The following is a 16,102-nucleotide window of genomic DNA, read 5'->3' on the forward strand; positions in this document are numbered from 1 at the left end:
TCACTGCCCACACAAGCACACACAAGCCTAGTGCTAGGGACCGAATCTGTGCACTGCCAAAATTCATATGTTCTGTCCCTAATCCCTACTGTGATGGTATTTGGAGGTGGGGCCTTGGGAGGTGATCAGGGTTAGATGAAGTCCCGAGTGTGGAGCCCCATGACGGCATTAGTGCCCCTTATAAGAAGAGGAAAAGACCCCAGAGCTTGTGTTCTCTCCACACGCAGGCACCAAGGAAAGGCCATGTGAGGACATGGCAAGAAGGCAGCTATCTACATGCCAGGAACCAGGCTCTCATCAGACACCGAATCTGCTGGCGCTTGATCTGGGACCTCCCAGCCTCCAGAACATGGGAAATAAATGTCTGTTGCTTAGGCAACCCAGTCTATGGTGTTTCGTTACAGTAGCCCAAATGGAGGAAGAAAGCAGATGCATCCATGCTTGCACACACTGCTTACACGTGCTCACATCCATTCACACACACGTGCTCACATGTACACACACGCCTACACACACATGCATACCAACTTTTTCCTAAATTTCAGAGGACATCAGAAGCTGTCCCCCGTCACAAGATGACCTAAAGCATGGCTGCCAACTCTTCAATTTCCTCTCAACCCTGACGCAAGCCTAGAAGCGTCCTCGTAGCACATCTCCCCTTCTTACTGAACTGCGGGCAAAGCTCCAACCAAGCAGACCGTCACCCTTCTCTTAAGTTCCTTCTTTGCCTCCTTCTTTGCTGGCCCTGCTGCCCAGCACCTCTCTCTCCAGAGGGGCCAGAGGAAAGACTACGAGGACAAAATTCAAATAAGTCCTTTGGAGTCAGAGACTCACAGTACACTGGAGGCAACCTTGTGTAACGGTCAGGGTGTCAGCTCTGAGACCAGACAGAGCCTGGGTTCAAATCCCAACTCTGTGTGACTTTGGGAAGTCCCTTAACTCCTCTGTGCCTGTTTCCCTGTGACATAATGTGACATCGACAATGGTTCTCACCACAGTCACAGAGCACTGATTAATTCGTGTAAAGCACTAAGAATTGTGCTTAGTGCTCAGCATGTGGTCTCTGGCACATGCTGAGTGCTCATCAAGCTGGGGTTGCCTGATTAGGCCTCTGTCTCCTGGGAGCACTGGGAGTCACTCTGGTCAGAGGCCCAGGCCTGGAGAAGTGGGGTCAAACTACAGCCCTGGGCAGAGGCAGCCCGCTGGGCAGTGGTCTAGCAAGGGGTCTGGAAGGCAGCCTAGGGACCCCTCCTGGCCACACCTGCCTGCTGCCCTGCACTGAAGTAGATCCAGGACCTGTACCCAGGAGGGGTGTGCAGAGGCTAACCTACGGTGGGACTCCAGGACACAAGCCCATCATTTCAGTGTGTGGGGGTCGTCCTGCCTCTGATCTGTCTTCCCCAAGAGGCAATGCGGTGGGCTGGCTGTCAGAGGACAACCAGACAGGAAGGAACCTCTGTCCACATGTCCCTCAGGCTCCCAGCAGCGAGCTGAGTAGAAGAGATGGGTGCCGGGGCAGGGGACCTGGGTTTAATCCCCATCCTACCACTTCCTGGCTATATGACCTTGGGCCCTGGTCACTTTTACCTCTTTGAGACTCAGCTTCCTCATCTGCAAAATAGCGATGGTCACACACCCCCAAGGGACTGTGAGTGTTCTCTTGTCAACAAATTTATTGATACTGGGTTAGTCGGTGGGACACTGAGATGCCTAGCACCGTGTCCCTGTCATACTGGTCATCTTGGCTAGTCTACTAAATTGCTCACTATAATTTAAATAGATAAATAACCAGTAAATAACCAGTAAAAATAGAGTGAGAGGAGGAAGCCAAGGCATGTGGGAGCACTGAGGTGGACTCCCTGATCCAGCAGGGAGAGGAGTGCAGAGCAATGCAAGACTTTCTGGAATTTGTGGCACCTGAGCAGACCCTGAAGCTGGGAGCTGGGCAGAGCGGCCAGGGGTGTGGGATGACAGCCATTCCCAGAAGAGGACTACGCAGGACAAACGTCCCAGAGCCATCATAGCCTGGCCATGGGCTACCACGTCCACAGACAGTGCAGACAGCAGGCAGACTGGCCACTGAACTAAGCAGGGACACGGCACAGGGTGGAGGAGGGAGCCCTGGTGGGAGCTAGGAGACCCGAGGTCCTAGCTCAACTCTGCCACTCACACACTGTGGGGCCCTGGCAAGTCTCTGCCCCATGTAGGTCCTCAGGTTCCTCCCAAGAGCCAGCTGGGGTTTGACTGGCTGTCTGTCTACCTCTCTGACACTGTGGTGGGGGAGGGACAGCTCCATTCTGGCCTGTCTAGTTCTCTGCCTCCTCCTAACAACAGAAGTGGAAGGCTGTGAGGAAACGTGGCCACTGAGAAGGCCAGGTCCACAAAGAAGGATATCCACAGCCTGGGAGAGACAATTCAACCCCAGCTTCAAGTGAGGGGCTGGGGACCAGCCGTTCTCTTGCTGGAAGCAGCAGAAGAGGGCAAGCATCCGGCTGGGTTGGGCAAGTCACTGCCAACCAAGAGCAGGTGGAGATCCCCAGGGAATGGGATTCGTAAAAGAATATTTAATAATGTCTTGCTTTGATGTGCTTTTAGTCACAAAATTCAGATTCATTTTGAAATTTCAAGCAGCATGAAAGAAGGGTGTATGATTTTTATTTTTATCAACAGAGGACATGAATTTTAAAAGAAAAACAGAGAAACTGAGTACAGCAAAGGAATGTTGCTTTTGGAAGTTGGGGTGGCTGGCCTATGGGATGGGGTGACTCTGGGACAGCTGGTGCGGGAGCCTGAAAGGGCTCTGTGCATTGAGCACCTGCCCTGGTCCGGGTACTGGACTCCCTGTGCCACACGAGTGAGCTCACAATGGGGGAGGGGGGTTGCTTAGCCATGTGCTTACATATGTGGCACAAAGCTGGTGGCTGTCAAAAACCTGTTGAGGGATTGAATGAGTGAATGAATGAATGAACGAACAAGTAAATGAATGCCAAGAATCAAAGGCAGAGATGACTCTATCAGCTGCAGATCCTGGAGTTTCTCGCCCTCTGGAGATCTGTAGAGCTTGATTCACTCAGTCCCAGCTAAAGACATTGGCCCGCTGGGATTCACTGAGCAGCACGGTAATTAAAACCGGGAGGCTCCCAGCCAGCCTCCCACCATTTTCTGGAGATAACAAGGAGGTGGAGCCGGGAGGGGAAACTGCCCCAGAGCTGTGGGGCAGGCAGGGCATGGCGGACTGTCAGGGATGCCTGCAGAGGTTGGTGACATAGAAGGAGGAGGCTCAGGGTTCAGGCCAGGTGGGGGTAACAGCAAGAGAAGCTCCCCTCCTGCTCTGCATTCCAGCTGCCATCTCCCCGGGATGCAGCAGGGACGTCCCAAGCACCGCACCCCAGGAAGAAACCCTCCACGCAGCAGTGCCTGTGGCCTGAGGCTGGCTCTGGCGGAGCTTATGTGCCTGCTGTTCCAGGCTCCTGAGCTGCGGGACAGATGGGGACAAGAATTAGAATAGTGATTCCAAGAGAAGATCCCACTGCATCAGAACGCTCCAGGAAGCTCATCAAAATGCAGATGCCGAGCTTGGCCCAGACCTACAGAATCAAAATTCATTCGTTCTTTTCATTGAATCAATATTTATTGAACACCTACGAGTTTGCAGCAATGAACAAAACAAACATACTGGTGTAGGGAAAATGTACAAATAAATGAGGGAGTGTAACCTAGTGAGTCCAGTATATCAGATGGTGATAGGTGCTGTAGAGAAGAAGCAGCAAGGAAGGGACGAGGCGTGACACGGTAAGGGCTGCCATTTTAAACAGGGTGAACAGGTGGCACTTGAACAAAGGCCTGAAGAGGCAAAGGAACAGTTGTGCAGACATCAGGTGGTAAGAGTATTCCAGGTGGGAGGAACAGCAAGTGCAAATGTTCTGAGGCAGGGATGCGCCTGATATGAATCTCTGTATTTTTAATCAAGCTTAAACACTCAAGTTTGAGAGCGCTTCAGCAGAGTGACAGCATCCTACACAGGAGCCAGCCTCCGAGAAAGTGCAGCTTGCTTAGGAAATTGCTAAGGAGGCAGAGTACAGGACTCAGACTCCTACACAAGGACCATCTGCAGAGCCTTTAGCTCTTGGCTTCTGAGAGAGAGCTGAAGGTCTAAAGAGGCTTGGAAGAAGAAAGCAGTCATCGACTGTCCCTTTGCTGTGTTTGTGGATACACAGGCCTGACCCCAAAGCAAAGGTGCCTGCAGAGGAGGAGTCGGGGGGAGACAAGGCACCAGCACACACAGAACCTGCGTCAACCGCCTGGGAAGGAAGGCTTAGCAAGGAAGACGTCCCGAAGGCTCTGTACTCCCGCTTCATTTAGAGATTTAAACACCAGCGTCCCTGCCACCATGCGCTATCTCGTTCAAGCCTCCGAACAATCCCCGCGGTGGGAATTAGACATCCCAATTTTACAGATAAGGAAAATAGGGTTCGCAGAGGTTAAGAACACACAGCCAGGAAGAAGCTAGAAAGAGCCGGAATTAAAAAGCTGGCCTACTGCCAAATTCCATGGTCTTCCCATCAGAGCAGTTTCAGGAGGGAGAGAAAAGCCGGAGCTGCCTTTACTCAGTGGCTACATGTCAGCTATTATTATTGTTGTTGTTGTTATTTTATTACTGTCATTTTAACTCACCCATAGGGCACCCACAGCTTACATGGCACCTTCACTCCGATTAACTCATGCTAACCTCAGTGACTCTGGGGGCAGACAGGGCAGGGCAGGGCCTGGTGGCCCCACACGGCACAAAAGAAAACCAAGGCAAAAGACCCACGGTCATGAAGACACCTAAACCAAGGGCTATTATGTTTCATCCCCATTTTATTGTATTTATTTGCACGACTCTGTGATGTCACGGGCCAGATCTGACCCGTCACCCTCTTCATGCCCTTGGCCCGGGCTGGGCATCCGTAAACATTAATTAAACTGAGCTGAGTTGGCCTGATGTGAAATAAATGAAAAGTCCTGCCCTGAGTGAGGTGATGCCTGACAGAAGCAAGCCCCAAATGGAGCCTGCCCGGGATACGGCCATGCCGCCTTCCCCAAGTCAGGCTGGGCTGGTCTCAAGGGCCTTCAGCTCTGAAAGGCCAGCGACGCTCACTGCCTCCAAGAGCCAAGTCTCAAGTGTCTCTTCCTCCCCTCTTGACAGCTCAGCTAGGGCTGGTCTCAGGGAGCCCCATGACTGGTCACCTCCTTGTCCCATTCCATGCAGGGACACTCCAGCAGCACAGACCCCTTCCCACCACGTCCCCACCCCAGGGTCCTGCAACCCACAGGGCACTGGGAGTGAGCGCTATTGCTCTGCCGTCTCTAGGTACCCATCGCCGCATCCCTCATCACCTCCAGCTGTCTCCCTATTCACCCATCTGCTCCTCCTGAGTGGGGGAAAGACGGGCCCTTTCTTCTCAGAGGCACCCTGGGTTTCTGTGCCCTGGATCCCATCCTCTCCTCCTTCCTCAGACACCCTGCTCCACACCTTGGCCCTGAAGGACTCAGGTGCCCCCTCCCCAGACCAGTTAAATCATCACAGCTAAGGCCTGGCCACCCAGATTTCTTAAAACCCTCTAAGCGATTCTCATGTGCAGTTAGAGTCTCAAGAACAACCTGCCTTTTCAAAAAGTGAGAAATACCACACAATATGATACAATAAGATATGATACAACACAATGGAACTGAATAACATAGACCAGACTATAATAGAAAATATCAGTGCTCTGCACATGGTAAGGGTAATCATTGTTTCTTAAAAGTTTTGCTTTAATCGTGTGTGTGCGTATGGGTGTGAGTAGGCGTGTCCTCCTGGGTCATGATGTAAATGTGTTTCTTGCTGTAGATTATGCTTAAACAGTTTTTTCTTTTTGTGTGAGGAGAACATTGATCCAGTTTCTGCCTTAGCTCCTGATTCTCCTTTATAGTCAAAACCTCCGACAGAGAAATTGCCCTCCCTGCCTACTCTGCATCTTCACTTGGCGTCTGCAGCCCCATCCCCAACACTTTACTGAAGCTTCTCGCTGAGGTTTCCATGATCTGCACCCTCCCCTTCCAGTGGCTTCTTCCCAGACTACATCTCCTTCCACCAGTCTGCGGGTTCATTCAAATAGATGGCTCTCGTCCCTGGAATTCTCTCTCGGCAGAGTCTGTGTCATCCTCCAGATTCTCCTGGCTGTTCCTTCTCAGTGTCTCACCAGCTAACCCTCTTCCTCCCAACTCCTGCATGTCTTACACTAAGTAGTCTCTCACGCTTCTATTTTTTGTTCTCCCCTGTTCTCTTTGCCACCCTCTCCTCCCAGTCAACGGCTTCATTACCCTGTGTACAAGACTTCAAATCCACACGCCCACGTTTTCCTCACTTGATCTCCAGTTGTGCAGTTGGTGAATTATGTGGCAGTCTCATGGAAATTGGGGAGGGGTAACAGTGAGAGTGTGCAATTCACAGTCACACACTTGACGATTTCAGGCAGGTGGGGCAAGCAAAGGAGGATTATCATCCTCATTTCACAGAGGAAGAAACTGAGACTGAGAGGCTGAGGGGTGTTTCTGTCTCCACTCATCCACGGTGGAGAGGGACCTAGAACCCATGACATCAGACTTCAGTCCAGAGTTCTCTCCCTTCACACCACGCACTGGGACTCAACATGTGTGCCAGTGAAGCTATATCTTATTCATTGAACCAGATATTCTCAACTGGAGCTGTGCAACAGAATCAGTAAGAATGCTTTTTAAAACAGAGATGCCCAGATTCCACCTCTAACTTACTGAATTAGAATCTTCCGGGAGAGCTTTCTGTTTGTTTTAGCTTTATATATTGAAGTAATTACAGATTCACAGGAAAGTACAAAGAAATGTGCAAGGAAGGAGGTCCCATGCACCCTTCACCCAGCCTCCCCCAACATTAACATCTTACCCAACCAGAGTGCAATATCAAAACCAGGACAGTGACGTTGTCATAATCCGCAGAGCTTGCTCAGATCACCGCAGGAAGACATGTACTCATTTGGGTGTGTGTATGTAGTTCTGTGTAATTTTGTCACGTGTAGCTTTGTGTAACCACTACCACAGTCAAGAGACTTAACTGTAGCATCACTGCAATACTCCCTAGAGCTTTGGGCCTGAAAGCTCCCCATCTCTGATGAAGAACCACTGCATCCAGCCACTGCTCCTCCTGCCTCCCTCTCCTGGGGATGCACCATCACCCTCTGAGTCACCCTGGCTTGAAACGGAGTCATCATTCACCAGCCCTCCTTTGGCCCACCTGCCTGTTAGTCAAGAGATCCAGTAGAGGCTTCCTTCATCACACGTCTCAGGCTCAGACCTTGCCCTTGATCCGGCCATTACTCCCTGCCCCTTGATTTCTTGACCGTACTGCTGCCTTCTCATCCGGTTCCCTTCTTTCCCCCTTTCCCCCAACCACTATCACAAACCACAGCCAAACCTCTCTGTTGCCCAGCTCTGACTGCATCATTCCTCTCACCAAAAACTTGATGGTTATTGCCATTTACAAAATGAAGTCCAAACTCTTTAAATTCAAATATGAAATCCTCTATATCTGGCTCACTTCCTTATCTAAATTTCTCAAACTCAATTATCAGTTTTTTCCCTTTTTTCCATATGGATTAAAGACAAAATGGCATCCTTAAGGCCATGATAAGGTTCTTACCATGGGGAAGAAATAAAAGGCTCCAAGATTTCCTTCTTCCTAGTGCTTTATTCGTTTTCTTTTTTTTAAATTTTTTTTTGTGTGTGAGGAAGGTCGGCCCTGAGCTAACATCTGCCAATCCTCCTCTTTTTGCTGAGGAGGACTGGCCCTGGGCTAACATTCATGCCCATCTTCCTCCACTTTATATGGGACGCTGCCGCAGCATGGCCTGACAAGCGGTGTGTCCACTTGCGCCACCGGGCTGGCCCCTAGTGCTTTATTCTCCTCTCTTTTTTGTGATGTGAGGAAGTGCATCAGAATGGGGCCTGGGGATGCCTCTTGTTTGGGGGATGTCCTTACCTTTGCAAGGATGGCTGTTCCATCCCGTGCCTCCTTACAATGTTAAGAGGTGAGGGAGCCAGCTGGCCTGGATGGAGCAAGGTAGGGTGCATGGGCAGGCTAGTCAGGTTGTTCTGGTGTTAGCCACTGGGAAATGGGAGCTTTCTTAGGCATCCATTCCTTGGACCCAAGCAAGGTGATGGTAGGTAGCTGCTCGAGATGTGGGAGCTGGGCCCCTTCCTGTCTCCCTCACAATAGACAATCATCTTTAAAACTATGCTGCCTATTTGCGGCCATCTTTTGATGTCTTTTCTTTCCTTCATGTCCATGGAACGATGCGAGTCAAGAGATTTATAAGCAATGCCCTTCAGAAAGCTCTAAAATCCGCTTCCCAGCACTGCTCCTTCACGTCTTACTACATGATGATAAAATGAAAAAGAAAATTTGTGTATTGAGATTAAATATATTTCAATTATCTGATATGTTTCAGCTTTAATTGATAACAAAACATAAATTGCCCATTTGAACTTCTCATCACAGCAACCAATTCACTGGGAAATTTACTACCTGACCCAGAGAAAGCGCTCAAGATAACACAAGCCCAGGGACTCTATGATGACCAGCAGTCTATTTTTAAAAATCGTGCATTATCCAGAGCACATCCATTCTAATGATCCTATCCAGAGCACTGATTTTAAATCGTCTCAATACATGGTCTCTAAGTTTGGAAATATTATGGGAGTGGTATATGTGGGGGGAATCAGAGGCCATGGAATATGCACCAACGAAAGAGGTAGCTGGTAGAGGCCAGAGAAGAGGAGATAGTGATGTGAGGGCTTCAATAAGCATTTGTAGGCCACCTGGGGCTTAGCTAGGGCCAGATGGAACAGGGACCAGGGGATCCAGCAAAGAGTCTAGACTTCCAACAGCTGTTACTGTCGTTGTGTTACACATCCACTACCTTCCCCACCGTCAGCACCACTACGACCCCCACCACCACCAGCACCATCAGCACCTCCGCCATCATCACCACCACTACTAAGACAACACCAACGAACAATCTTCCAGACAAGGAATACCACAAAATGAAATGATGCTTCACAGAAAAGAGTCACTGGAAATGTCTACTGTGTATGTGGTGGGGGTGGAGGTCAGGGCTATTTACCGTATATTATGCTAGAATGTTGGAGGAGACAGTGGATGCCAGTAAGGAAAAGCTTGGGGACCAGGCCTCTCTGGGATGTGGAGAGGGTGCACCTATGGAGTCCAGAGACATGACCACCATGAATCTCTCACCACTGAGGCAACACCCCAGAGAAGAAGCAGCCCTGGAAAGCCTTGAGAAAATGAGAACCCCAAATAGAGGCTGACCCTCTGCTCAGACGTCAGGCACGGAGCAGGGAGCTCGGGCACTCACCATTGCTGCTATTGTCATCCACCAGGATGATCTCCTTGAGCAGGTGTGGAGGTGTGCGCTGAATGGCTGAATGGATGGAGCGCAGCAGCACCGAGAGCGCTTCGTTGACGAAGATGAACACGATACTCACCTCCGGCAGGCTGTCGGGGAATGAGAGGTTGCGGCACCTGGGAAGAAGAACAGCCAGGCTCTTAGATGGGTCGGGGACTGGGCTGGGGTCACCTCAGGTGCTGGCCCACCCCATGTCCTGGCTCCAGCTTTGCTGGAGGGCTCAGGAGTCCAGATTCTTCCCAAGGCCTCTTCTCTGATACACTTAAGACAAACCCCAAGCGTGCAGCAGACAGGCCCACAACCATTGAAACGGGTTTGCCCACAACAGAGTGTGAACTTGTCAAAGCCTATCCAGGCTGAATAGTTGTACCCTTAGCACCCAGCATGGGGTCTGGAACCCAGCGGGTGGTCATTGAGTGTTTACTGGAAGAATGACTTAACATTTCTAAACCCAATAGGATGGAAAACGCAACCAAAGGAAAGTCTCCATTATTCCAAAACGGCAGCCAGTGCCTACAGACCTTAGATGACCTGCCTCAGAAGAAAAACGTTTCTCTTCCCAGAGACTTCTACTGCCAGAATCCACTCTGCCTCCCTCCAAAAGGCATACTGCCTGGGACCTCTCCCACCCCTCATTCATCACAGGGATCTGGCCTCTAGAACCAAGTTGAAGCTAGAGTCAGAGTCTCAACACCAATGAGGGATGGAAGGACAAGTCCAATCTCATTTCAGGATGAGGACACTAAGGCTCAGAGAGGCTGAGTCCCCACCGTGAGTCAGCTGCCACCATACAATCTCAACTTTGTTCTTCTGACATCTACAGCAGTGTTCCCCCCTCAAAGAGAAATGGTCATGGGAGAGGTTGCCCCAAACTGTCCCATTCCACCCCCCCCCCAGCTCCACTGAAACCTTGAAGCCATTTGGAGGTCTCTTGCCCAAAGGACATGAGGCAAAATCATAAAAGTCTGCATGCCATTCCCCATGGGAAGAGGAACACCCAACCCTGAAATCAGACCCCATAAAGAGGCCAGACAACAAGAAGTGCCATGGTCCCCAAGGATTGTCCAATTCCTTCCCCTGCCAGCATTGCCTTCGTGGGCAGGAAACCACTGCTGGTGCCCTTCTCTGGCTAAAACTAAACACTGTTCCAGAAGGAACTGAGCTGCCATCTTCAGGAGAGTTGAATGAAAGGAGAGAGCAGCAATTCCAGCCCTGTCCCAGGCCCTGGGCTCAGAAGACGCTGCCCGCTCCCACCACCACCGGCCACTGAAGGCCCCAGGAGTTCAGGGCTGGTGACCATGTTGCGTTGCTCCCAAGTGGGAGGTGCAGCCAGGTTAGAGCATGCAATGAGCACAATGGCACAGGGTTTCTGCTCATTGGTAGTTACAGTCCTGTCGGATAGGAATGGGCCTGCTCCTCCTTAATGAGGAAAGCTGCAGGATCACCAACGCTGAGAAATTTGGAGAAATCACCGTGGGGCCCCAGCCTGCTTAAGAGCAGGAGATTAATAAACTAAAATCATCGTCTCTATGGTTACCAGAAATCTACAGAAACTTCTCCCATTCTATTTCCAGCTCTCTGTCTCTCTCATCAAAGAGGGGTGGGGGAAGGGAAAGAATTGAGCCTTTTCCCAAATCTGCTTCATACTCACAATTTTAGTCAAACCATCAGGTTAACAGATTGGTGTAGAATTCATTCATTCTTGTATTTAATGGAATAAATATTTATTGAGCTTCCTCCACAAGGCAGGCACTGCACTGAGGGTACAGCAGGAGGTGACAAAGTGCCTGTCCTCATGGAGCTTACACTTTGACAGGGAAAGAGATAAAACAAGTGACACAGTTTTGTATGAGTGCTGAGATGAAAAGTAACAGGGGGTGAGGGGACAGCATGCTGCCCTGGCAGCTGTTCTGGAAAGAGTGGTCCGGGAAGGGGGAGGAGCAGAGATTTGATCAGAAACTTAGATGGGGAGGGAGAAAGACTGGAATGACTCCTTAAGCTCACCAGAGCCTTTCCAAAAATTTGTTGTTGTTGTGAATACAGTTTCTATAACAGCAATTAAAAGGTTTGTGGTTAACAGCCAAATAATTCTTCTGGCGCCTGCTTATTTATGGCTATCAAGAGCAGCAGCTGGCCTTTCGTTAGGCACGGAAACAGACAGAAGTATTAACACACAACCTACTTGCTAACTGCATTTTAAAAATAATACTATCTACGGTCAACCTAGTACATGACCTTTATTTTTCTTTCACAAAAGTATAATGAACAGCTCCCAATAAGGTCGATAGATGAGTACCAGTTCACTGTCCTCCCCACTAAGCCCACCAGCGATGAAGACTGTGCCCCTGAGTCCACTCGCACTTTCCAGAGGTTTCCTAAGTCCTCAGAGCTCACTCTCTGGGGCTCTGGGTTGTTCCCAGTGTTTTCCAGAGTTGGGGGTTAACTGCCTTTTCTACTCTCTTCCCTTCTTAACTCTGAACCACTCTTCTCCCCTCCAAGGAGACCAAGTTGCACTTCTCCCAGCAACAGCCAGGCCCACTCTGATTGTCCGAGCCGCCAGTGTCTGTGAGCCGCCTCCCGACAGTCTTTCTCCAAGCAGAATGGAAGTGTAAAGGTAAACTCTGCTGATCACTATTTTCATATGAAAGACTCTTTCGAACATGAGATTTTTATATGACAACCCCTTTGGCTGTAAGAGAACACCTAGGACAGCGTACCATATTTGTGCGTGTTCCTTGTCTGTCCCCTCTGCTATAAAGACCCTCCCTGAGAGCGGACTTGATTTTGCTACTGTGCTATCTCCTGACTTTAACCCAGCCCTGGCACAGGGTAGATTTTGGGAATTAAACAAAGCTAAAAGGTTTGTTTATTTTATAGAAGGCCTAAATTTTATATGCACGCCACTGACCTCAGCATGTTCTTTTTTCTTACAAACGTCCTCTCTCTGCAGGAGAGTCAGGTCCCATCCCCCCGGCAGGTCTTTCCTCTTCTGTCCTCCTCCCCTGAATTATGGCCCCAGCCCTCACATTCAGTCGCCAGCAGTTCACAGCTTTGTGGACTGTAATTAAGCGATCCCTCCAGGCCAAATGTCCTGACCTCCTTAAATCCTTCTTCCCTCGTCTTCTCTCCTGGGAGCTGCTCTGCGGATCCCAGCCATAGCCACATTGCTGGTGGCCTCTCTCCGCACCGCGGCACCCTCCCTCACCCTTCCGTTTTCCCGACCCTAACCTAAATGTGGGTCTGGGCAAGCAGACAGGTGAAGTGTGGGCAGGATAAGAAAGATGAGGCAGAATAGTCTTTAGAGAAGGAGCGTTGGAGGGGGGATGGAGCCACCCAGGTGCTGACCCAGCTCTGCCCCAACTTGCTGTGTGACTATGGGCAGGCCACGTCACCGCCCTCCATGCCTTGTCATGGAATGAGGGAGGCAGAAGAAACGATCACTCACGTATCTTCTCTCTATAAAATTCAGGATCTTCTATCTCACATGCGGGGAACAGAAGACATCTCTTTAAAAAAAATGGTTTGCAAACTTTCCCTCCCTCCCAACCAGTACCTGGTCACTACCAAACGCCAGAAGACACATCCGCTTGCTCAGGACTGCAGGCCCACTGCCCAGCATGGTGCCTGGCGAACAGCAGGCATTCAGTCGGGATCTGTTGAATAATTGATACGACCCTTTCAAAGTCCCCAACACACACACGCATGGTTTGTATCTTCATCTCACAACTGAAGCAGAAGTTACATGGCCGAGGGGAGAGGCCAAAAGGAAGAAAGAACAGCATATCGGGCAAGATGTCCACAGACCCGCTGGCCACATCCACTGTCATCACTGCCAGACATTGCACTCAGGACAGAAGCCTGCCTGCTGTGGGGCAGCCCGTGACTTCTAAGGGGACACACATCCGAGAGCTGCTATGGAACAGCATTGTTCTGGAACCCAGCCCAGAGCTTCTGCTCCAGTCCAGCCACTTGCTTCACCCGGCAACCAGCGCTGGACCCTGCCCAAGGGCTGTGCCTCTTGTAGTCACACTGCTGACATGCTCTTCCCGCCACCTGGATCCCCCAGGGTCTGGCCACCACACCCTCTGGCCCCCTCCCCGCCCCTCCCTGCCTGCTCTGGGTGTCTGCTCTGCACACCCCCTTCTCTGCTCGTCTCTCCCGAGAAGGGCCAGAGGACGTGGGGCGGGAGGAGCCCCCCGGGTGTGACTGGCCCTGCCCTATTTACACTCCTAGAGAAAGCCTGACTGTACCAGACTAGTCCCTTACTCATTTTGAGAAGAGGCAAATTCTCCAGTAACATTAAGCCATAAAAGTTCCTTTTTTACTTTTATTTTCGTTCAAAGTCGAGCCATTTTCCACTAGAGATAAAAACAAGGCATCTCTGAGAGAGGAGTACGAGGGCTGTCTAATAAGCCAGAATTGATGATCATGATAAACCCCGCTTTATCGATCTCTGCACACGGAAGGCGGTGTGGGGATGGGAGCAGCTATATAAGGAGCCTCTTGGCAGAGCCCCCAAGACTGTTCGGAGCTGTTTATGAGGCAAGTTTATATCAAGAGCTTCAGTGCCGCTGTCACCTGCGAGAGACAGGGAAGCAATGGCAGGCAAAGTGAGGCCAACCCGGGCACCCTGCCGCCAAGTACCACCCAGGGCAGCAGCCAGACACCGCATATTGGATCCCAGATTCTCCCCTCCCTGTGACCTTGGCAAATCTACAAGCTCCCAGTGACTCACAGAGGCTGCCTGACCTGGAGTGGGAGGAGGGGGAAGACCTCTTCCAGAATAAAGATCACAGCAGAATATGAACTGGGGCTGTCTGCCATTGCACACAGGGACTCAGGTCCAACTACGTCAGGGCTCTGCGAGGGGCGGAGGGAGCTACCTGGACCAAGTGGTGAGAAGATGACACTCCCAGGTCCCCCTCCCCTGAGTGCCCCCAGCCCCTCTTTCTTCCCAGGTTTCTCCCAAAGGATCTCACCTGCAGCTGAGGTCAGCACACGGGGGTTCAGGTGCACCGTTAACCACCTGGAGCAGAACCTGGCCCGGGGATCAGCACTGCCCTCTTGGCCCCTCACGGCCATCAATGTCTTCACGCCAGCCTCCACCCTCCTACCTGCACCCACAGGACTTATTTGATCCTCCTCTGGCCTTACTTGGGTATATTTCTGGCTTCTTCCAGACCTTTCCAGAAGACATAGGCTCCCAGGCCTGCCAGTGTCCAGTCTGGTGGACTTGATGAAACCCCAGGATGAAGGCAATGTGGGGATTTCCATCAGGCATGAGAATAGTCAGGATTTCACTCCCTCTGGCTGGCTTCTGCATCTCCAGGCCTCTGGAGCCCAGAGGCTGCATGGTGCTTGCTCCTCCTACCACCAGGGACTCCACGCAGAATATTTGGAAATAATAATAGTAATAATTTCCATTTACTGAGCGCTTACGATTTGCCATAAACCATGCTAAGAGATGTACAGGTATTTTTACTCTTTTTTCCGTTTTATTCCTTCCTACAATCCTGTATGGTGAATTTTATTATCCTCATTTTACAGATGAAGGACTAGGGCTGAGACAGGGAGTTACCTTACGGGGCCTAAACCTGGGCTCGTTTGTCTCCAAAGCCTTTACCATAATCCCTGCGACACAGGGTCTGCACCTTCCTTCCCAAGCCCACCCAAAGATGCATCTGGTGACGCATTGCTGTTTGACAACCCAGAGACCCAGTGAGAGGGGCAAACGGAAGTCTCTCCAGGCTGCCAATTCTGATGAAAGATGGGGAGGATGTAGCACGTCTAGCAGGATGCTGTGGACAAATCCAATAAAACACGACTGGGCACCTGAAGCTTAAGGAAGCTTCAAATTGGCTCCCTGTGGGGCCGGCCCGGTGGCACAAGCGGTTAAGTGCGCACGCTCTGCTGTGGCGGCCCGGGGTTCACTGGCCCAGATCCTGGGCGCACACCAACGCACTGCTTGGCAAGCCATGCTGTGGCGGCATCCCATATAAAGTGGAGGAAGATGGGCATGGATGTTAGCACAGGGCCAGTCTTCCTTGGCAAAAAGAAGAAGATTGGCAGATGTTAGCTCAGGGCTGATCTTCCTCACACACACACACAAAAATTGTCTTCCTGTTACCTCGCTCCCTTTGAAATAAACAACCACCATGACTCCTTGTATAAAGGTGTCTGTGTCTTCTGCCAGGTGGCCTCACCATTTGGCCCACAACTTATGGGACCAGGAGCGATTCCTGAGCCCCAAGTAGCTATCGACAGGCTGGCTGTCAGCCTGCGGGGCAGCCTACGCCAGTAGCTCTGCGTAGCCAGATCTCGCAATATTGAAGAAGGACCAGCAACCCGATCAAGCCCTTTCTCATGCGGAGGTTGAATGTGAGACACTCTAAGAAGGCAGGATGTGGAAGTCCAGGGCAGCAGAAATGATGGGACATTGTCAGGGAGTGAGCCGTAAATGGGGCAGTCACCATTAGAGACATGGGACTGTAAGGAATGGACAAAGAGGAGGCAGACTCAAGCTCGTCCTGGACGCCCTCCTGCAGATCCTAGATGTGTGCTTCTGATTACATGACTATGTGACTGTGTATCGACACGGGCCTGCACAGAATCCCAGCCAT

The 16,102-nt window shown here is 50.9% G+C and overlaps 1 protein-coding gene across 2 annotated transcripts in view; it reads right to left on the reverse strand.

Moving 5' to 3' along the window:
* The window catches only part of GALNT18 (polypeptide N-acetylgalactosaminyltransferase 18), a 342,317-nt gene that overhangs the window by 144,256 nt on the left and 181,959 nt on the right, over positions 1-16,102 (reverse strand). For both annotated transcript variants that reach the window (XM_058545987.1, XM_058545985.1), the window contains exon 3: positions 9,432-9,598. In XM_058545987.1, coding sequence (XP_058401970.1) covers positions 9,432-9,598 — 167 coding nt within the window. The remainder of the gene's footprint in view (positions 1-9,431; positions 9,599-16,102) is intronic.

The sequence above is a fragment of the Diceros bicornis genome, chromosome 7 (assembly GCF_020826845.1).
Source record: "Diceros bicornis minor isolate mBicDic1 chromosome 7, mDicBic1.mat.cur, whole genome shotgun sequence".
NCBI lineage: Eukaryota > Metazoa > Chordata > Mammalia > Perissodactyla > Rhinocerotidae > Diceros > Diceros bicornis.